Source organism: Mobula birostris, chromosome X (assembly GCF_030028105.1).
Source record: "Mobula birostris isolate sMobBir1 chromosome X, sMobBir1.hap1, whole genome shotgun sequence".
NCBI classification, from domain to species: domain Eukaryota; kingdom Metazoa; phylum Chordata; class Chondrichthyes; order Myliobatiformes; family Myliobatidae; genus Mobula; species Mobula birostris.
This window is the reverse complement of record NC_092402.1, coordinates 38,901,716-38,925,411: the sequence shown is the minus strand read 5'-3', so window position 1 is coordinate 38,925,411 and position 23,696 is coordinate 38,901,716. Positions and strand designations below refer to the sequence as shown.

General features: G+C 39.9%; 1 protein-coding gene across 6 annotated transcripts in view; it reads right to left on the bottom strand.

Annotated features, from left to right (window-relative positions):
• Window positions 1-23,696, bottom strand: part of etv4 (ETS variant transcription factor 4) — a 206,793-nt gene that overhangs the window by 83,925 nt on the left and 99,172 nt on the right. For all 6 annotated transcript variants that reach the window (XM_072248641.1, XM_072248643.1, XM_072248639.1 and 3 more), the window contains 4 exons: window positions 20,964-21,076; window positions 20,472-20,559; window positions 20,306-20,353; window positions 15,314-15,367 (listed from right to left, as the gene is read on the bottom strand). In XM_072248641.1, coding sequence (XP_072104742.1) covers window positions 15,314-15,367; window positions 20,306-20,353; window positions 20,472-20,559; window positions 20,964-21,020 — 247 coding nt within the window. In that variant the 5' untranslated portion in view covers window positions 21,021-21,076. The remainder of the gene's footprint in view (window positions 1-15,313; window positions 15,368-20,305; window positions 20,354-20,471; window positions 20,560-20,963; window positions 21,077-23,696) is intronic.

Below are 23,696 nucleotides of genomic sequence, written 5' to 3'. Positions count from 1 at the left end.
TTTAAAGGTTAACAGAAAAGTAAGTTTAAATAAAATTGATTATGATAATTAATTTGGTTTAATAAAGAACAGGATATTTATTAAGCATTTTTCTCAATACAAGCTATCACGAATATTTCAGACCCAGTGAAATGCATTATTGTTGTTCCTCTTCACCCCTTGTGGCGCATCGGGTGGCAATTTTGCCACTTCTTTAGCATGTCTTTTTTAATGAGGCCGAGTTGCTCGCTCGACACTCAACCCAGCACGGACCACTCACCTTGAAGTCTGGTGCAGATGCCACTACTCCACCCACCAGCAAGTGAAGTACTTTGCAAGAATGTTAATTGTAATCTTGCAGCAAAGCACTGCATTCACATTAGTGCACAACAAAGTAAACAGCCAGGCAATAAGGTTCTAATATGGAGGGAGGAAATCACATGCAAAATACTCAAGATAGTGGAGATCTGAAACAAAAATCATTCTGGAAATACTCGGTAGGTCAGTCTGCAGCTGTGGAAAGAGAAACAGAGTGAATCTATTGAATCTGTAGAATCTGTGGAATTCTTTGCCACAGATGGCTGTGGAGGCCAGGTCATTAGGTATATTTAAAGTGGAGATGGATAGCTTCTTGATTAGTAAGAGTGCCAAAGGTTACAGAGAGAAGGCAGAAGAATGGGGTTGAGAGGGAGATTAAAATCAGCCATGATGGAATGGTGGAGCAGACTTGATGGGTCGAATGGCCCAATTCTGCTTCTAATCCTATGGCTTATGGTCTTATGGACCTCTTATCATCATTTTCTGATAGCAATCAAGGGATAAATGTAGGCTGGGATATAAAGAAGAATTGAATCAAAAATAGAAAATGCTGAAAACAATCAGCAGCTCAGGAAGCATCCTCAGATAGCATTTTACATTTGGCTGACTGAGCAGAAGGGGCTTTGGTTTATTGGCTTACATTTTACTTCGGGCAGTGAACCAATGGCATTCAGATCTGACCTCAAAGAAAACTTCCCTGGAGGATTGCTGTAGCTGATCTTTCCCTTTCTCCACATTGGTTGCTGCCAAGCACTGGTTCACGGAGTTTGCTTACAGTAATGTCATCTAGTTCACTGAGCAGTTAATTCCATTAATCAATTCTCACACACAGGAAACAGTGAAGGAATAGACATAACCTTTACTATTTTTCAGAACCTGAAATAAAGATTGGGCTATACACATTAAGGTGCAAGGTAAGAAATACTTCAAAGTTTTAGAATTTTCATCACATTTTGAAGTATTTAGCTGAGAGATTACAATCCATAAACAATAGATTTATTTGAAATTGTAGAGAAGTTTTCAGGCAATAAATAAGACTAGACTATTAAAAGTACAGTAACAAAGTCTTCAGGTCATTAGATAGAGGATAAGTTATATATACATATCATGTTTTTGTTCGCTTGCTGTTTTCCCATGTGCAAGTTCCATTTGATGCTCCAGGAGTCACTGGAATTCCAAGTTTAATTATACACATGCTAACACTAGAAGATACTGTTTCTGTTGTACCAGGAGTGGTGGTGATGCAGGTGCATGAGGGACCATTTATGAAACTCTTAGATAGGCACATAGATGACAGAAAAATAGAGGGCTATACAGGAGGGTCAGATTGATCATAGAGTAGGTTAAAAGTCTGACACAACATTGTGAGCCATAGGTACTGTACTGTGCTGTAATGTACTATGTTCTTTGATGTAATGATGACAACTTCGTCTTCATTGCAACCACAACATCCAAGCAGAATATCGCTCAGAAAGCAGGATCTCCAACGGTACAGCACTCATTCTGGGCTGGACTGAAATGTTAGATTATGTGCACAAACCTAGTGGTTCTTGAATCCACAACCTTCTGACTCACTGCTTGAGTGTTACCACTTAACCAAGGCTGGTAAACACAAATTAAGAAGTCTGCTTCGCATAATTGATAATTGCAGGCCACACATCGCATGCTGGGACCTCCCATTTTAAGGAGTGAATCCCCAGAAGTCTTACAATTTCTTGTACATCAGAAAGTTCTTCCAACTTAGCCCTTGATGTGGGGCAAGTTAATAAAAGGTGGAAGTGGAATATTATGACCGTCATTCGGTGAGGGAAAGAAAACCAGATAGTTTTCAGTTCCCTGGTGTAGCTACTTTTTGATGTGTGCGGAATGTTAAGTAAAGAAATGTTTTGAGTTCTGCCCATGAGGCTCTGATTCTTGAAATCAACGCTGGAACATGGATTGAAACTAAGAGTGATAGGTTGGGTAAGATAGGAGATGTTTTTCAGAGCAGGTGGGGTCATGTTCACCTGTACATCATGGAGACAGAGGGGAGGAAACAACCAAAATCTAAATTGTAATCCTCAGTGATCAGCTGAATGAGCCCAGTTAATTCCAGGGGTAACGTTTCTGCAGAAACCATAGCCATGTTGACTAGTTTACCAATGGCCATTTAAATAGGGTATTAATTTGGGTTATGGATAAACCTCTGCCTTTCATAAAGATATAATTGGTTTCCAAGATAAGCCAACTGACAAAGATTTTTTGAGTTTTATTTGGTTCACTTTTAATTGGGAAAGATACACAGATTTATTGCTGCAATTAATTCATCAGCTTTCTTATTGATGACAAAGAAATCATTAGCAAACCGAATAAAAAGCAACTCAGGAGGACCTGTCCTGATAAAATGGACTGCAGCACACTCCTTCATTTAATAATATAAACTGCCAATATTACAGAGACAGCTGGAGGCATTGTGGAAACACAGCTGACGTAATGTGCAGCCCCAGGAAGTTGGGAGTCATTTGTTCATGATGTGCATAATTAAACACATATGAATACAAGACCTGTAACATTCCTCAAATAGCTCATTCCTCCACATGCAAAGACTCCCTTTCATCCCATGACAAAACAATGCATTAATGTAACCTGAAGCAAACATTGGGTTTGTCCACCTTTTTTGTGAATCAATGGGTTTTCCCATCCTCATACTCAACCCCTATACATTAGGATTTTGACACACAAGGCTGAAAACTAGACCCGAAATTAACAGGAGCCTTTCCTAATGTTGTTTTCCCTCCAGTATTTGGCAAAGAAATGCATACGGAACTCAACACTGGAACTTTGAATGAATTAAGGTGTTGAGTTAAAAATATTTTTGACTGTGAGGACTTAATGCAGCATTAGTGTTACTTCTATACACTGTATTTAAACACCACACCAGCTCATGCCACAGTCAAAAGCACCATTCATAATCTGACTAATATGCTTAGTCTACAAGTAGATTTGAGAACTGAATCAAACTATTCTGTTGGGAGGTCAAAAAAATAAAACTGTATCTATCTGGATTTCTGGTTTAATTAGGAGCTTACTACTTTGTTGGGTCAAATTGACTTTATGCAACCAGAGTTTGGGCAGATAGCAAGTACACAATTAAACAGTTTAACCAGACCTTAAGCACTAAGAACATAAGAAATAGGAGCAGGAGTACCCATACATCCTCTCAACCTTACTTAATCATTTGACAAGGTCAGTGCCAATCTGGTTTTGGCATTGGGTTCACTTTTATCTATGATCCCTGTAATTCTTAATTCCCTCATTGGTTATAACCCGTGAGCACGGAATAGAATGCAAACCTCAGTCTCTCTCACTGTCCAAGGCAGATAAATTTAAAAATCCATAGCCCTCTGAGAAAGTAAATGCCATCTTCTCTTTCTAAAATGAGCGACCCATGGTAGAGCCTTAATTTTAAAACTGTTTGGGGAGTGAGTGCCCTCTTTGCTGGTCTGATGCTGCTGTGTGAATAACTGTTTTACCCTGAAACCATGCCTCCATGTTCTGAATTCATCCACTAAGGGAAATATTTTGAACATCAGCTATCCTGTCAAATATGATGGGAAGTATACAAGATCAAATCTCACTTTCCAAATTCCAGACAATACTGATCCAGTTTACTGAATTCTTCTCATGAGGACAGGAATCCATCTCGTAAACCTTCAATCAACGAACACTCTTCTTTAGATAAAAGAGAGGTCCTGAGAAGAGAATATAAGGAGTTAGGAAGGGAGTTGAGAAAAAGGACTGCAAAGGTAGTAATCTCGGGATTACTGCCTGTGCCACGCGACTGTGAGAGTAGGAATTCAATGAGGCGGAAGATAAATGCGTGGCTGAGGGTTTGGAGCAGGGGGCAGAGATTCAAGTTTTTGGATCATTCGGACCCCTTTTGGCGCAGGTGTGACCTGTACAAAAAAGACGGGTTACACTCGAATCCTAGGGGGACAAATATCCTGGCAGGGAGATTTGCGAGGGCTACTGAGGTGACTTTAAACTAGAATGGTTGGGGGGTGGGAATCAAATTGAAGAGACTAGGAGAGAGGAGGTTCGTTCACAAATAGAGAAAGCTAGTAGACAGTGTGTGAGGGAGGATAGGCAGGGGACAGAGATCTGGAGCACTCAGACCAAAGATGTAGGGGACAAGGAAGAAAAAGATAACAAAGTTGTTTGCTCCATTAAGGATAAAAAGAGAGTAAGAGGTGGAGATTTTCTTAAATGCATCTATTTTAATGCTAGGAGCATTGTAAGAAAGATGGATGAGCTTAGAGTATGGATTGATACCTGGAAATATGATGTTGTAGCTGTTAGTGAAATGTGGTTGCAGGAGGGGTGTGATTGGCAACTAAATATTCCAGGATTTCGTTGCTTCAGGTGTGATAGAATAGGAGGGGCAAGAGGGGGAGCTGTTGCATTGCTTGCCAGAGAAAATATAACAGCAGTCCTCTGGCAGGATAGATTAGTGGACTCGTCCAGGGAGGCTATTTGGGTGGAATTGAGGAATGGGAAAGGTGTAGTGACGCTTATAGGGGTGTATTATAGACCACCTAATGGGGACCGAGAACTGGAGGAGCAAATTTGTAAGGAGACAGCAGATATTTGTAGTAAGCACAAGGTTGTGATTGTGGGAGATTTCAATTTTCTACACATAGACTGGGAAGCCCATTCTGTAAAAGGGCTGGATGGTTTGGAGTTTGTCAAATGTGTGCAAGATAGTTTTTTGCAGCAATACATAGAGGTACCAACTAGAGAAGGGGCAGTGTTGGATCTCCTGTTAGGGAATGAGGTAGGACAGGTGACAGAGGTTTGTGTTGGGGAGCACTTTGGGTCCAGTGATCACAATACCATTAGTTTCAATATAATTATGGAGAAGGATAGGATTAGACCTAGGGTTGAGATTTTTGATTGGAGAAAGGCTAACTTTGAGGAGATGCGAAAGGATTTAGAAGGAGTGGATTGGGACAATTTGTTTTATGGGAAGGATGTAATAGAGAAATGGAGGTCATTTAAACGTGAAATTTTGAGGGTACAGGATCTTTATGTTCCTGTTAGGTTGAAAGGAAAGGTTAAAAGTTTGAGAGAGCCATGGTTTTCAAGGGATATTGGAAACTTGGTTCAGAAAAAGAGAGGGATCTTCAATAAATATAGGCAGCTTGGAGTTAATGAGGTGCTCGAGGAATATAAAGAATGTAAAAAGAATCTTAAGAAAGAAATTAGAAAAGCTAAAAGAAGATACTAGGCTGCTTTGGCAAGCAAGGTGAAAATAAATCTAAAGGGTTTCTACAGTTATGTTAATAGTAAAAGGGTAGTGAGGGATAAAATTGGTCCCTCAGAGAATCAGAGTGGACGGCTATGTGCGGAGCCAAAAGAGATGGGAGAGATTTTGAACAATTTCTTTTCTTCGGTATTCACTAAGGAGAAGGATATTGAATTGTGTAAAATAAAGGAAACAAGAAGGGTCATTATGGAAAGTATGACGATTAAAGAAGAGGAAATACTGGCATTTTTAAGGAATATAAAAGTGGATAAGTCTCTGGGTCCGGATAAGATATTCCCTAAGACTTGAGGGAAGTTAGTGTGGAAATAGCAGGGGCTCTGAAAGAAATATTTCAAATGTCATTAGAAACGGGGATGGTGCCAGAGGATTGGCGTATTGCTCATGTTGTTCCATTGTTTAAAAAGGGTTCTAAGAGTAAACCTAGCAATTATCGGCCTGTGAGTTTGTCGTCAGTGGTGGGTAATTTGATGAAAAGTATTCTTAGAGATGGTATATATAATTATCTGGATAGACAGGGTCTGATTAGGAACAGTCAACATGGATTTGTGCGTGGAAGGTCATGTTTGACAAATCTTATTGAATTTTTTGATGAGGTTACTAAGAAAGCTGACGAAGGTAAAGCGGAGGATGTTGTCTATATGGACTTTAGTAAGGCCTTTGACAAGGTTCCACATGGAAGGTTAGTTAGGAAGGTTTAATCATTAGGCATTCATATCGAAGTAGTAAAATGGATTCAGCAGTGGCTGGATGGGAGACACCAGAGAGTAGTGGTGGATAACTGTGTGTCAGATTGGAGGACAGTGTGTAGCGGTGTGCCTCAGGGATCTGTACTGGGTCCAATGTTGGTTGTCATAAATATTAATGATCTAGATGATGGGGTGGTAAATTGAATTAGTAAATATGCAGATGACACTAAGATAGGTGGCATTGTGGATAGTGAAGTAGGTTTTCAAAGCTTGCAGAGAGATTTAGGCCAGTTAGAAGAGTGGGCAAAAAGATGGCAGAAGGAGTTTAATGCTGAAAAAGTATGAGGTGCTTCATTGTGGTAGGACTAATCAAAATAGGACATACATGGTAAATGGTAGGGCATTGAAGAATGCTGTAGAACAGAGGGATCTAGGAATAATGGTGCATAGTTCCCTGAAGGTGGAATCTCATGTGGTGAAGAAAGCTTTTGGTATGCTGGCCTTTATTAATCAGAGCATTGAGTATAGGAGTTAGAATGTAATGTTGAAATTGTATAAGGCATTGGTAAGGCCAAATTTGGAGTACTGTGTACAGTTCTGGTCACCGAATTATAGGAAAGATATCAATAAAATTGAGAGAGTACAGAGGAGGTTTACTAAAAAGTTGCCTGGATTTCATCTAAGTTACAGAGAAAAGTTGAACAAGTTAGGTCTTTATTCTTTGGAGCGTAGAAGGTTGAGGGGGGACTTGATAGAGGTGTTTAAAATTATGAGGGGGATACAGTTGACGTGGATAGGCTTTTTCCATTGAGAGTGGGGGAGATTCAAACAAGAGGACATGAGTTGAGAGTTAAAGGGCAAAAGTTTAGGGGTAACATGAAGGGGAACTTCTTTACTCAGAGAGTGGTAGCTGTGTGAATGAGCTTCCAGCAGAAGTGGTTGAGGCAGGCTCGATGTTGTTGTTTGAAGTTAAATTGGATAGGTATATGGACAGGAAAGGAATGGAAGGTTATGGGCTGAGTGCAGGTCGGTGGGACGAGGTGAGAGTAAGAGTTCGGCACGGACTAGAAGGGCCGAGATGGCCTGTTTCCGTACTGTAATTGTTATATGGTTACAGGTGTCCCCCGCTTTTCAAACGCTTGCTTTACGAAACCTCACTGTTACGAAAAAAAATTCAGCACGCGCCCCAAGCAGCTGCTCTCACCCGGATTGGGAACTGCTTTGCTTTAACACGTTGCATTGAGCAGCTGTTTGCAAGATGAGTTCTGAGGTATTGGAAAAGCCTGAAAGAGCTCGTAAGGGTGTTACACTTAGCGTAAAACTAGACATAATTAAGCGTTTTGATCGTGGTGAACGAAGTAAGGACAATGTGAGTTTGGCTTGTGGAAGCTGACGAACATGATGTTGAAGAGGTTTTGGTATCCCATGACCAAGAACTGATAGATGAAGAGCTGATGCAATTGGAAGAGGAAAGGATAGCAATCGAAACCGAATGAGTAATGATAAAGTACGACTTTAATTTTGAAAGGGTACGTTGGTTTAGGAGATATTTGCAGGATGGTTTGAGTCCTTATTAAAGAACTGTGTGATAGAAAAATGCGCGAGGCTCAGCAGTCAAGCAAGCCTTCCACCTCAGCCACAGCAGATGACAAACCTCGACCTTCGACATCGAGGCGGGCAGAGATAGAAGAAGATGAGCCGCCTGCTCTAATGGAAATAGGCGATGAGATGACACCCCAGTGTCCCACCACCCCAACCCCCAGGCCACGAACAGATACCGATTCGCGGAAAATGCAACGGTAGCTGGGACGCACACAGCACATCTTTAAGAAAAAAGCCAAAATAAACATGCTAATTAATTAGGTGCCACCTAGCACATAATTGTCGGTCCAGATCACTGCTGATGCAATCGGCAATTGCCTCTGATCTGCGCCGACATTCACGTGCTGGGCAGCACCTAATTAATTAGCATGTTTATTTCGGCTTTTTTCTTAAAGATGTGCTGTGCGCCTCCCGGCTACCCCTGTGTGCTTCACGGCAATGTATCAGTCGGCGGCCCAGAGGGTGGGGGCCACTGCACCACCCAACCTGTGATGACTCAGTCTAACACACCATCATCAGTGTGCTCGAGGTCTTCCCAATTCCGGTAAGTGATACTATACTGTACATACATTATTTCTACTTCATATAGGCTGTGTATTTTTACGTGTTATTTGGTAGATTTGGTAGCTTCATAGTTTAAAGGTTACTAGAGAGCGCGTTTATGCCAACAGCGCTTGCGTGAGATTTTCACTACGGAGATCTGTGCAGGCAATCGTTGTAGAGAAGTATTCCTACTTTATATAAGCTGTGTATTTATCAAATCATTCCTGCTTTTACTATATGTTACTGTTATTTTAGGTTTTATGTGTTATTTGGCATGATTTGGTAGGTTATTTTTGGGTCTGCGAACGCTCACAAAATTTTCCCATATAAATAAATGGTAATTGCTTCTTCGCTTTACGACATTTCGGCTTACGAACCGTTTCATAGGAACGCTCTACCTTCGGATGGCAGGGGAAACCAGTATATGTTATAAAAAGAGACTGAACCTATGTACAACACTTCTTACAGAGACCTTGTACAGTTGCAGCAAGATTTCCCTAGTTTTGTACTTTATTCCTCTTGCAATAACACTGGCATTCCATTAATCTTCCTAATTACTTGCTGTACATGTGGCTAATTTTTAAAAACTCGTATGCAAGGACACCCAGATTTCCACTAGTTCCATTATTTATTTCACAACCTTTGAACGATATTCATTTCTCTGTTTCAAAATTGTTAACCTCACGTTTCTCTCACAATATTCCACCTGCCAGTTTTTTTTTTGCCCACTCACATAACCTGCCCATATTTACAGGTTTTCTGCAGTCACTTCACAACTTTGTACAGTCTACAAATGAAGTTAAAATAAAGTTTCTTTTCGGTTGTAGTAATGTTGGTGCAACTGTATATGTATATATTGAGAATATAAAAAGGGACATTTATCTTGAACAAGAAATGGCCAGTTTGTGCCAGGACACAGCTGTATTTAGACTAAATAACCAAACAGTGTTATTACTTTGGACACTATAAAAGCAATAAAATTAACTTTGAACACAGTTTGCAATGATTTCATGACACATTAAGCTGTATAAAATAGAGAAAGACTAAAGTTTCAAATTTAATTCTACTTTTCATAGATCTGGCTTCACATCCAAACCACAGCAGAAAGAAAAACTTCAAATCCAGTCTAAAAGCCAATTCCTTGCTTGGTTAATCTACTGGAGTTCTTTAAGGATGTGGAATAGATAAAGAACAATGTAAGTGGTGTGTTGCCTTTTATTGCAGGAGAATGTTAGCAAGGGAGTAAAGGCATCTGAATAAAATTGTAACATCCTCTAGACTACAAAGTACAGTTTTAATATCCTTCCATAAAATAAAGGATTTATTTTCCATAGAGGGAGTGCAGTGAAGATTTGTTAAATTGCTTTCTGGGATGATGGGTTTGTTGTACAGTACGTACAGACATGGAATAGACTAAGCCTATGTTCTCTAGAATTTAGAAGGAAGACGACTGATGATTTCACTGAAACTTACAAAATTCTTACATGGCTCAATAGGTGGAAATGTGGAGGATTGTTACTTTGGCTGGAGAGTTAAATTCAGGGGGCACAGTTTCAGGATAAGAGATAAGCCCTCTGAACATAGATGAGGAGACGCTTCTTTACTCAAGAGGGTGGTGAACCTTTAGAATCCTCTATCCCAGAAGGTTGTGAGGACACAATGACTGAGATTATCCCAAACAGAGATAAAGGTTCAAAGCATGTATCCATATAGAACTCTGAAATTTGTATTTCTCCAGATAGCCACGAAACAAAGAAGGAATAAGGAAGTCATTCAGAGAAACATCAAACCACCCCCTCCCCCTGCCAGTACAAAAAAAGAACTGCATCCCAATCATCATGCCCCCCGCCCCCCCAAATGAACAGATAGATTTCTGGACATTAAGGGAATCAAGGAATATGGGGTTAGTCAGGAGAATAACAATAAGGGTGGAAGTCCAATCATCATCTTAATGCATAGTAGATGCGACCAAAAGGCCTACTCTTGCACCTAATTCTTGTGTTATTATTTTCTAAGTGCAATGCACCCTATGGTCAGGTTTCCTTTCTTACTAAGTCTAGACTGGGAGATCGTTTCACTGAACACCTATGCTCTGTCTGCCAGAGAAAGCAGGATCTCCCAATGGCCACACATTTTAATTCCACATCCCATTCCCATTCTGACATGTCTATCCACGGCCTCCTCTACTGTAAAGATGAAGCCACACTCAGGTTGGAGGAACAACACCTTATATTCCGTTTGGGTAGCCTCCAACCTGATGGCATGAACACTGACTTCTCTAACTTCCGTTAATGCCCCACCTCCCCTTTGTACCCCATCCCTTATTTATTTTTTCCCCTCTCTTTTTTCTCCCTCTGTCCCTCTCACTATAACTCCTTGCCCATCCTCTGGGCTCCCCTCCCCCTTTCTTTCTCCCTATGCCTCCTGTCCCATGATCCTCTCCATTCTCTAGCCTCGTATCCCTTTTGCCAATCAACTTTCCAGCTCTTAGATCCACCCCTCCCCCTCATGTCTTCCCCTATCATTTCAGATCTCCCCCTTCCCCCTCTCAAATCTCTTACTATCTCTTCTTTCAGTTAGTCCTGACGAAGGGTCTCAGCCCGAAACGTCGACTGTACCTCTTCCTAGAGATGCTGTCTGGCCTGCCGCGTTCACCAACACATTTTATGTGTGTTGCTTGAATTTCCAGCATCTGCAGATTTCCTCATGTTTGCACTGATCTAATAATTCTGGATTTGAATTGCAATCAGTGATACCCACCTCAACCAGCATGCATTTAGATTATTATTAAATTAAGCTTGCAAGCAATCTCAAAAAGCTGAATCCTGTTCTTTTTTTTAAATAAATGAATACAGAAGGTAACATTGCATTTTCATCCATGTTCAGCGTCTAATAAAGCAAGCCATCTGGGAAGGTAAACTTACAGAAAGACAGACCAAAATTTGCAAATCCTGGCTTTTTCTATCATGCTACAAGTACACAGAGTAGACATACTCTGCAATCTCACATGGACATGATGAATTGGCCAGTGCAAATCCAAGTTAAAAACTAGTGATTGCTTTGTGAGTTTCTTGAGTAAAATTAGCTGATTCGTAGAGGTAAAGAAGGTACTCAACAGGTCAGGTAGCATCTGTGGAGGTGGAAACGAAGTGATCACGCTGGAATGTTCGCTCTGTTTCTCGTTCCACAGGTGCTCCCTGACAGCTGATTATCTCCAGAATTTCCTATTTTTATTTCAAATTCCCAGTATTTGAAGCATCTAGTTTCTAAAGGCAAGGAAAACTCCAGGTTTAATCCCTCTGATACCACGTTAGCTCCCCCAGAATAGCAGTACAACTATTAGAATTAATGTTTCTGAATCATAAAATGAGACCTAACCACCAGTCAGGAATCTCATTTCAGGCCTGTCCTGCTGGAGCAGAGACAGAGACAGTTATTGTCTAATACTAAAACTAAAGAGGAGGGGGGAGAGAGAGAGAAAAAGAAAGAGGGGAGAGACCAAAGCAGAGAAAGACAGACAAAAAGAGAGACCCAGAGACAGGCAGAAAGAGACAAACAGAGAAGACACAGGCAAAGAATACAAACAGATATTCAATCACTTAACATTGTGCAATTGAAAATCAATTTTCTTTTTCCTGAATGAAATACGAAAATTGCCACTGCTGAGTGACTTGACAGAATACCGTCGAGTGAATTACTGTGACACATTGATGAATGGGCTGGGGGAGTTATCCTTTGCCCAATGCTCTTTTTGGTATACAGCTTGGGGAAATGAGCACCACATTTGGTCACTAACAGGACATCTTGTTCTTCACACTGCCATACACGATCAGGTTTCACTATCACGCGTCTTTTATTTACCTTATCATCCACCTGTTCTCCCCATCCCCTGCAACACGACCCAACCCACCCATTTCATTCTCCTGCGTCTCAACTAAAGCATATCCCTTCATCATCCCTTCCTTCCTACTGACCAAAGCTCAGACCATGATTGTTCACCTACAGTCCTTACCAAAACATAGGCTTCGGGCATTCATGCCCTCCTCACTACCAAAGCACAGGCCTCAATTGTTCATATCCACATCTTCCCAACCCCCAAAGTGCCAGGACCCCGTTATTATCCCCAAACCTAAGTAGAGCAGAGAGCCCAATCAATCGTCCCCTTCTCTCCCACCAAAGGCAGATCATCATTGCTCCCTCCCACAACCATAGACAGCATACAGCTGTTCCCACTCCCTGCCCCCACACCAGATGTTGGCCTCCATTTTGACTCTGGGCAACTGAAGACTGGAAGGACAAAGACAGGAAGGAGCCAATGCACAGGATTGGAAAAAGCTGCAGAGGATTGAAAACTCAGCCATCTCCATCATGTGAACTAACCTCCCTCATCAACGACATCAATGTCTGACAGAGAAAGCAGGATCTCCCAGTGGCCACACATTTTAATCCCACATCCCATTCCCATTCTGACATGTCTATCCACGGCCTCCTCTATTGTAAGGATAAAGCCACACTCAGGTTGGAGGAACAACACCTTATATTCCGTCTGGGTAGCCTCCAACCTGATGGCATGAACATTGACTTCTCCATCTTCCATTAATGCCCCACCTCCCCCTCGTACCCCATCTGTTATTTATTTATATACACACATTCTTTCTCTCCCTCTCCCCTTCTGACTATACCTCTTGCCCACCCTCTGGGTTTTTTTTCCCCCCTCCCCCTTTTCCTTCTCCCTGGGCCTCCTGTCCCATGATCCTCTCATATCTCTTTTGCCAATCACCTGTCCAGGTCTTGGCTCCATCCCTCCCCCTCCTGTCTTTTCCTGTTATTTTGGATCTCCCCCTCCCCTCCAACTTTCATATCTCTTACTAACTCTTCCTTCAGTTAGTCCTGACGAAGGGTCTCGGCCTGAAACGTCGACTGTACCTCTTCCTAGAGATGCTGCCTGGCCTGCTGCGTTCACCAGCAACTTTGATGTGTGTTGCCTGAATTTCCAGCATCTGCAGAATTCCTCGTGTTTGCGACATCAATAGATGATGTCTCAAGAGGTGGCATCCATCATTAAGAACTCTCACCATCCACGACATGCCCTCTTCTAACTGCTACTACCAGGGAGGAGGTACAGGAGCCTGGAAATACACACTCAACATTTCTTCCCCTCTGCCATCAGATTTCAGAATGTTCCGTGAACACCGCCTCACTTTTTGCACTACTTTTTTTAATACATTTCTTATAGTAATTTATAATCATTTTCCACCTATTGCTCTGAGCTGAAAAACAATTTTCACAACGTGTCAGTGATAATAAACCTGATTATTGCAATTATACTCAGCCCAATTGCATGCATACACTAACTTTTCTAGGCCAAACTCTGTCAACTAAAAAGCAAAGTGTTTGAGCCAAAATAGCTTTAAATTAACTAAAAGCTTTCCCTTGCTGACTGGATATGGAACTGTGATTGTGTTAGCATGCAACTCCATGGCAGTTCTCTATTAATGCTGGTGCTCTAAAACGCTGGGGGAAAAAAAATCAATAGAAAATGTTACTACAAATGCATCTGTCAATAAAGAAATCCTTTACTTGCGAGTAGGTAAGCTGTGAGGGTAAAATAAATTCCATCTGGCAGACCTATTTAGTTTCTATAGACAATATATGTTACGCAACAAGTCATTTCTCTAGCAAGGGGCACTTGTAGATCTGTCAGCACTACATCACCAGTAAAACAAACTAATGGCCATATATGGAAGCACTTCCTGCCCATAATGACCTGTTGCAGCCAACTCTTACTGTTATAGATTACAAACAACCCATTCATAAAATCGAAAGAGCCGCCTGCTTTCACCTCATGGGTCAGCGTTGGAGGAGGGGCACCATCTCACATGGCAAACAAAAAGTGCCTCCTGAAGGAAGAAAACAACTGAGCGGGAGACAGGTTGGATTAGAGATCCTTTGTGATATATTTACACTGCAGGCTTCAAGTATGCAATACCTGTTGAAACTCTCAGTCCTCACAGAAACCCTCTTATTTATAGGTGTCTCTTTACAGTTTAGAAGTGCAGCTCCTGTTGTGTTTGCATGCCAAGTTTCTTATGCCCAAACAATCCAGGCTCAATAAAATATAGGTTTTATGACGTAGGAGTGACAATAGTGAAAACATATGTGGAAGGAGTGCATGCTTCTTTCCTGCACTCCTTTATAGCATGCACAGGATGGAAAAAAGCTGCAGAAAGTTGCAAACTTAGCCTGCTTCGTCATGGTCACTAGCAATGAGGAAATCTTCAAAAGGCGATGCCTTAAAACGGCGAAGGTCTCACTTCACCCAGGACGAGCTCTCTTCGCATTACTACCATCAGAGAGGAGGTACAGGAGCCTGAAGACACACACTCAACATTTTACAAACAGTTTCTTCCCCTCCACTATCAGATTTCTGAATGGACAACGAACCAACCCATGAACACTCCCGCGCTATTTTTTACTCTCTTTTTGCACTTACTTAATTTATATAATTATTAAATATTTAGATGTTTATAAAATATTTTATCTTTCTTATTGTAATTTATAGTTTTTTTTATGTATTGCTATCTACTGCTGCCGCAAAACAACAGATTTTGCAACGTGTCAGTGATATTAAATTTGATTCTGAATTTTTTTTTTGTTCAAATTTCCCAAATAGTCTTGATTTCTTTCTCCACCCAAGCCTGCACCACACCTGCCAAATCACATGGTTGTGTGTATAGCACACACAAAAGGAACTTTAGTAGTGTAGCTGTAGGGAAATGTTTGCTTTGTGGAGCCCGATCCTGTATTCGGCACTTACTGAAGAGAGACTTCCATATCAGCACATAAATCACTGATTAAATGTGAGAAGAACTGTACTCACGGCTTTCACAGTGATAATCCGGCACAAACTGCTCATCGCTGTCTGGCACCTGAGCTAGAATATGGAGGGAGGAAAATTTTAGAATTTTGAATACGTGACAACTGCTTTCCATTGTAAAATACAATCAAGGTAACAAGAAGTTACAAGATCTTCAGTACAACTATTGTATTGTGCTGGGCTCTGGATGTTAAGTGTCAGTACTGGATAGGTCATTTGGGAATGATGATGATCCACATTAAGCCAGATCCTGCCCTTTGATCAGTATTTGCACGTGCACATTTTAACAAGGGCCTCCAGTGATCACGAGAGAATTGACTCACACAGCCTTTAACTCGTAATGTTCATAGCACCTTGATGATATAGAGGAGAAATTGCCTTGGAATTTCTTTGCCTTTTTTTATTTTAAGTTATTTATTCACAGGATGCGGATCTGCTTCTATTGTCCACCCCTGGCGAGAGAGTTTAAAAAAAATCAACCATGTTAACAGGTCTGGAGCCACATATTGGCCAGTGTGGCCAATGTCATTCCCAGAGAATACTAGTGAACCAGCTTTCTGTAGTTTCACAGTCACCATTGGTATTGATATTGCTTTATTATTTCACATATACCAAGGTACAGTGAAAAGCTGGTCCTGCATACTGTTTCCACAGATCAAATCATTACACGGTGCACTGAGCTAAAATGAACTAAAACAATAATAATGCAGAATAAAGTAAAATCTACTGAAACATTGCAGCTCTGGTAAATGATAAAGTGAAAGATCTTAACAAGGTAGACTGCGAGGCCAAGAGCTTATCTTGTTATACCTCTTATAATAGCTTAAAAAAAATCTACATTAAATTTAAATTTGAATTTAAGTACTCCAGCTGCTATGATAGGAATCCAATGCTCCCTCAACTCAGGTCTATAAAGACCAGCAAGATAAAAGTTAGTGCATTCATTCACTAAATAACTGAAAAATAGATCCCTTAATCTGTTTAACATAATCCATTTTAACTTTCCAACTAGATTGAGCATCAATAAAACCAAAATTTTATTACTTTCACAATACAAGCTACGTCTATGATTGATCTTTTCAAACAAAGTGAATGGGTACAGGTCTCTGGGGTGTTTGCTGGGTTGCTGCCTGACAGTACAATAAGCCTTAGACACTCAAACAAGGTGGTACTCAACTAGCAGTTAACAGAGAGACCATTCATCACTAGACCAATGTATATAGCAAGCAAATTGGGAAGGATTTTGCACCATTCCTCACTACAGCTTACTAATGACATTGATAGTAGCAATTCAATTCACTATGGAACTAAATAGATACTCTCGTAACCAAATGCAGCTGAAACTATCCAGAATTCAAAACTTAAATTATCTGCTGTTGTAGTAAGCCAGTGGAGTACTTAAAAAGGAGAACTGCAATTATTTTTTACTCCATCACACATTGTTACAAGACCATAGGAGTAGAATTAGGTTATTTGAACCATCGAATCTGCTCCGCCATTCTACCGTGTCTGATTTATTATCCCTCTTAACCCTGTTCTCCTGCCTGCTCCCCGTAACCTTTGAATCCCTGACTGATCAAGAACCCATCAACCTCCGCTTTAAATGTATCTAATGACTTGGCTCCCACAGCCATCTGTGGCAATTAATTCCACAGATCCACTACCCTTTGACTAAAGAAATTGCCCCTCATCTCTGTTCTAAAGGGATGTCCTTCTGTTCTGAGGCTTTGTCCTCTGGTCCTAGACTCTCTCCACTATAGGAAACATCCTCTCCTCATCCATTTTATCTATGCTTTTTGATATTTGATGGGTTTCAAACCGATCCCCCGCTCATTCTTCTAAACTCTAGTGATCACAGGTCCAGAGTCATACGCGCCTCATACATTAACCCTTTCCTTCCCAACATCATTGTCATGAACCTCCTCTGGACCCTCTCCAATGCCAGTGCATCTTTTTTTGTTTAAAAAGATAAGGGGCCCAAAATTGCTCATAATACTCTGTGCAGTCTGACCAATGCCTTATAAAGTCTCAGCATTACCTCCTTGCCTTTATATTCTAGTCCTCTCAAAATTCATGCTAACATCATATTTCCTTTTCTTAACACTGACTCAACCTGCAAGTTAACTCTTTGGGAATCCTGCACACTGGCTCAGTGATCACTGTTTGTAAATACATACTGCAAAATTCTAGCTAGAAATGACAGCATAAGAAATTGTTCTCTAACATATAAAATATTTAACTTAGTGATTAGTGTTACTATTTGGTCAATTGTAGTATTTGCCAGTCACACGTAACCTAAGTAATGTCAAACCAAACTTTTAGCATTCTAAGAAGACTCCAGATCCCTCTCATGCACCACTCCAAGTCTGTGTGCCATCCCGAGGCGCATTGAAACAGCGTGGTTGCACATGGCAAGGGTACCGACTTAATACACCTTGCATTTTAATTGAACTTGCCATCAAACTGTGAAGGCTTAATATTCATTAATGGCAGTAGAAATAATGATGAAACATTACAAAACTCGCAATCTTGGTGGGGTCTTACATGCAATAGAGAACATATCAGTCCACTGCCTGCACTATTCCACACATAGGAATGAGCTCTGTGCTTTCCCTAAATTATGAAATGCTGTGTTAGATGGAGCAGATTTCAACTCATTGAGGAAAACATGGTGCTCAAATCATTGGCAAAATATTTTATTTATTATTCAACGACAATTACACAATTTTAAATAAGAAAAAATATGCAGATGCTGGAAATCCAGCTCCAAATTTTCTCCAGCATTGTGTGTGTGTTGCACACAATTTTAAGGTCAGCTGTGGTTATTTTCTCTTAAAGTAGTAATCTATTTCTACTGGCTGATCTTCGAGCTTTTATTATGTGGAATAATATAACTTGGCTCTAATTAATATACTAATAATATTGATAAGCATTTAAAATTTATATCTCCACATGGGAAATAATTCAAAAATTATAATAGCCTTCTCACTTTTACTAAATATTCATCTATTAATCCATGGTTACAAAATCAAAATTACTCTATCATGAAATATAAAGCAATATGAAAATTGAAATAATATGCACAGCAAACAAATGAGGAAAAACAGAAAAAACAAAAACAATTTGACCAATAAATCATACCAGCCTGTGAAAATAAAAAAGTTGAAAAGAGACTCCGAAATGGGAGAATAGAAATGAAGACTTTTTAAATTCTAAAATTCTGAATGAAAGACTGATAATGACAAGATACAGAGTAAATCTATCAGCAAAGAAAGATCAAGCAAGGGTGAAATAGACTCCAAATATGTTCTCTGAACGAAAAAGATCCTTTATGCCTCTCCAATATTTCCTGTTTTTAATGAGAATTAAGGAGTATTCTTGGTCACTATGCAAAGCACAATTAAATGAGATATTGAGAGGTAGAACTCTAATCAAAAGTCAAACACCAAAAAAATACCACACGAAAAGAATCAGGCTCTAACTCCAGATTAAACAATACACTTTTACCCATCCAGAGCTGCAAACACTGGCTCTTGCTGCAATATATCTCCTCGAGTGCAGGCAGATCGTTAAGTGCATCACCCATTCTCTGTCTAACAGAATGACCAGTTTGACCAGGGGAGGGCAAACCTGGATCCAGTCTTCACCTGTCACACACAAGCACACATTCTAGCCAGGAGTTTGAGGACAGATCAACTTTCTTCCTACCTGGGCAGTGAGGCCATCGGTCCTCGAAGTTCACAGAACAGGACAGTGAGGAGATCATTTGGATCTCTGGGCCCATTCTGGCTGTTTGGAAGCCCTACCCACTTAGTCCCAGTCTCCAGACCTTCCCTCATTGGTGTCTTTTTTTTTTCCATTGTAAATTACAATTCAGCACCAATTTGGACAATTTAACCCACGCCCACATTTTTTTTCTTCTTTTAAAAACGACTTTTCCTTTGGCTAGGAAAATCAATAGGTTTGGCAATACTACTGGCGAAACACTACACCTTATTTTCAATCAATAACAAAGGGCACACAAGCATAAATTAACAATTCATTCAAGACATACTAAATCTAGATGTAATTCATTACAAATTTACAGTGAACGAGTTGCAAATGAGGTGAGCTGTTGACCCTTAATTCTGATTAAAATTAAACTAAAATGCATGAAGGTGGACAACTTATTTTGAAAAGGATGTGAGTTACTTAAATCAGAAAGGTTAACTCCATGGGCTGCCTGAACACGTATTTTACATAGCTCTTGATGATTGTGTTGCTGTTATCAGATTACAATCCAGACAAAGGATTAAGAGATTAAGAGGAGATACTTCTCCTTTAAACCCCCAACCTTTCAGAACTTTTCAAATAGCGTTGGGGTAAACCGAATCATCCCATCTTTTGCACAATCATATACATAATACATAAACGGACGGTTCCAACGATTTCAGAAATTGCAGAGAAATCAAATTATGCAGACAATGTGTCTAAACACTGTCTTGCGTGCTATCAGACGATGGACTCAATTTGAGTCGCTTTTTTGAGCAAAAGAGTAGCCAGTCACTCGTTCATCTCCTATCCTGAAAAGAAGTCCTCTACAACAGTTTTATTAGCCGTAAACCGGTGCATGTGTTTTGAAATTTCTTGGTTATAAAAATTTGGCACCGTAAAAGTCAATATCAGAAGAGGATTTAAAAAAATAAAATGTCGCGAGTTGCCAGTCTCACTTGGTTCAGATTCTGGTCAGCTCAGAGAGTGGACCTAAAAAAACTCAAGTTGTAACTATCAAAATATGCTGGCGGGTTGTACCGAGCACGGCGGCCGAGGAATCATACCCCGCCGATGTTTGAAGAGATTAAGAGGTGTCATTAACTGAACTATTAACCTTTGGCGATAAATGGACGGGGGGAGGGAACAAAAATGAATAGCGAAACAAAGAAAGAAATAATTACAACGAAAAGGTCCCCACATCGCGAACTGAAGGATTATATACAAAAATATTTTTGAACTCACCTTCTGCAAGCCATGCTTCTTGAAGTTGACTTAAATCCTGGAAAAGATCTGAAAAGGAAATAATTTTCCAAATGTAAAACTAAGTGGGGATTTGATTAAAAGTGAAGCTTTCGCAATGTAGATTTATTATTTTATTTAAGATATATGAAAAGCCTGATATTGTTACCTTCTGTGTCTGGTGTTAATTCTTTGGCGATGTACCTCCTCTTCCTGGCAACCACAGCCCGTTCCAACGTCCCAGGATCGTGCGCTTTCTACAGTGAGAATTTTCAAGGAGCATTTGGAATCACAATCAGAATCAAGTTTAATATCGCCGGCATATGTCGTGAAATTTGTTGTTTATCAGCTGTAGTCAACTTTACCTGTCAGTCTGATTCAATCATGCAACAAACACATGGAGTCAAACAGTTGATATCACCTCCCCGCCGCCTATTTCTTTTGATTTTTGTTAATTTCACGATCTTGGTTGTCATTTTAATAACATGATTGCAAACAAATTTTGTTTCATTAATAAACCCAATCACTAACAGACGCACGCATTCAGCGAGAGCATGCAACTCAAAGCAAACTTTCTCTTAACCTATTCGGATTTTTTCTGGCGTCATTATTTTTCAAAGTTTGACAGAAACCCGAAATTTCGTGGAATGGCCATACTCACATTTGGAAACGTATAAGGCACTTGCTGATCCAAATAACCATCCATCCTGTGCTCCATTGTTAACCGTTTATGAGCATTTAGACGGGATTTAACAACAACAAGCTTCGATCAGCCTGTGGAGACCGGGTGGGGGTTGGGGGGGTTGGAGGGGAGAAAGATCATGAATGAACGAGCGAGGCATGCATAAATAATAAGCTTCATTCACAAAAAAAAAGTCGAAGAGACAGCCCACGGGCAATGAACGGCTGCTCTCCCAGAGAAGCAGACTCTTAAAGCAAGGATGTGCCCATGTTAAGGCGGAGTTGTCTCACTAAAATACAGCCTTTTACCTTTCCGTTTCACTCGAACATGAGGTGAACACAGTCGCTGATTTTGATTTAATTGGTGGAAGTGGAGACTTTGCCGAAGATGTTAATCGCGGGAGCTAAAAAATCTACCATTTTTGCCGTTGTTTGGAAGTATATTTAACAGAGGCTTTGTTAACATCAGTACCTAGTTAACATCCGTGAAATGTATCAAGAGTGATTTTACAGTGTTAAAACATGATGCAGTTTGTTCCAGGGAAGAAGCAGTCTTAATCCAAATCAGGGAGAAGATCGCGGGTTCAAACCCCAGTCCAGACAATGCAGAATGTAATCCAAACTGGCACATCCTGCAGTAAACAGACTAGGCTGACGACCGCCAGGAACACTTGCATAGTGGTTTTGAGACTGATTGTGCTGACTGGTCTCCTACTGTGGCATTACAGAAATGTTAAATGTAATATTAATTATGTTATAATATGAGGCTATCTTCAACAGGTGATGCCTCAGAAAGGCAGCATCATCATTAAGGTCCCCCATCACCCGTGACATGTCCTCTTCTCATTGCCACAGTAAGAGAGGAGGTACAGGAGCCTGAAGACACACACTCAACATTTTAGCAACAGCTTCTTTCCGTCTGCCATCAGATTTTTAAACACACAATGAACCCGTGAAAACTACTTCTCTATTTTTTGCTCTTTTTGCACTCCTTATTAAAGTATTTATACATTTCTTATTATAATTTATACTATATATTATGTATTGCACTGCACTGCTGCCGCAAAATAACAAATTTCACAACTTTTATCAGTGATAATAAACCTGATTCTGAATATGGACGAATAAATCAGAAGACCTTGTCAAGAATCTCAAGGCAAAATTCTGAGCATCAGATGAGAAAGTAAAAATTTGCCAATAAAACTATTGAATTATTGTAAAATCCCTCTGATATTCTCTTAGAGAAATAAATGACTTCCTTGCTCTTTCTTCCCCATACGTAACCAATAAATGTATGTTACAAAATAACAAGGATATATGTGCTTCAGAAGTGGTGACATATTTTAGGATTCCCTGTGGACGTGAAAGCTGCTATATAAATGTAAGTTAATTTACTTGTGTTAACACCTCTGGTATGCACAGCACAATTTGAAATATTAACTTTTTACGAGACTGGCTGACAATCTAAATGTCAGCAGCATTTTCTGTCTGTGTCCTGGTACCTAAAATAAGCCCCTGTTCATCTCATTTTACTGGCTATTAAATTTGGGAATTTAACAAAATGTCTGAGATTTATTTCAGAGTCAGGAAGTGCTTTGTTTAGAAGGATAGTCCTTCATTTCAGAATATTTTCTGCAAACGCCTGTGTATAAAATAAAAGCTGAAACTCAGTTAAGTTATTGTTAGTGGGTCAGGCAAATGATAAAAGAATCCAACAAAAGCACAATCAAAACAAAGGATTCAGGTAGTAATGAAATAAAGGCACAAGCATACTGTATAAGTATCTTCAATAAGAAAAAATTAAATATATAGATGATGGGCTTTTTAATCTCTTGACTTAGCCCCCTAGGATAAGATTTTATGGCACTTTCTTTAAGTAATAGACTATTTTATACCATACATAAGGATTGTCTAACAGTGTTTATTTCTGATTGTTATTTTTGAGATAGGGATTTTCCTTGACTTAGTTACACAATACTTTGTGACACAATCTACACACATTATAACTGATCACAGATTTTGAAAGTTAGAAACATAGAAACATAGAAAATCTACAGCACAATACAGGCCCTTCGGCCCACAAAGCTGTGCCGAACAGTCTTTCCTTCTTGCAGCAATACATTTATATCTCAGAGTTAATTATATGATTTGTACTATAATGTCCATTTCCTGATGACAGACTTGATTATTACTTGCTCATGCATCACCACATACAAGGCAGAAAGTTTCTGTATTTAACCCACTAAACCGTTTCATGATGCATATAGCAACATTCACAACAAGTACATTATTAGATAGCAAACTATAAGATTATCAACATGTGGTATTAAAAGAATACAGTATTCAACATGCAGTATATTCTTCTCACGATACACAAAAAACTACAGCAAACTGTCAGGTTGGCTGAAAAGGTCATTGGCTGCAGTTTACCATCACTGCAGACTTGTATGTGTCCAGGACAAAGAAGTGGGCGGGAAAAATCATTGTGGACACTACCCACTTTGCAAACTACCTTTTCCAAAAGCTCCCTTCGAAAAGTGCTATGGGCTATTAAAACAAATAGTTCACACAGTATTAAAGGTTTCTTCCCCCAGGCAGTAAATCTGATCAAACATTCCAGTCAGCCCCACCCCACCCACCTCTATCTATTATCCCCATCACTGCACTGTAAACACTTTAAACCACTTTGTGTAATGCTGTTTACATTGTAAGT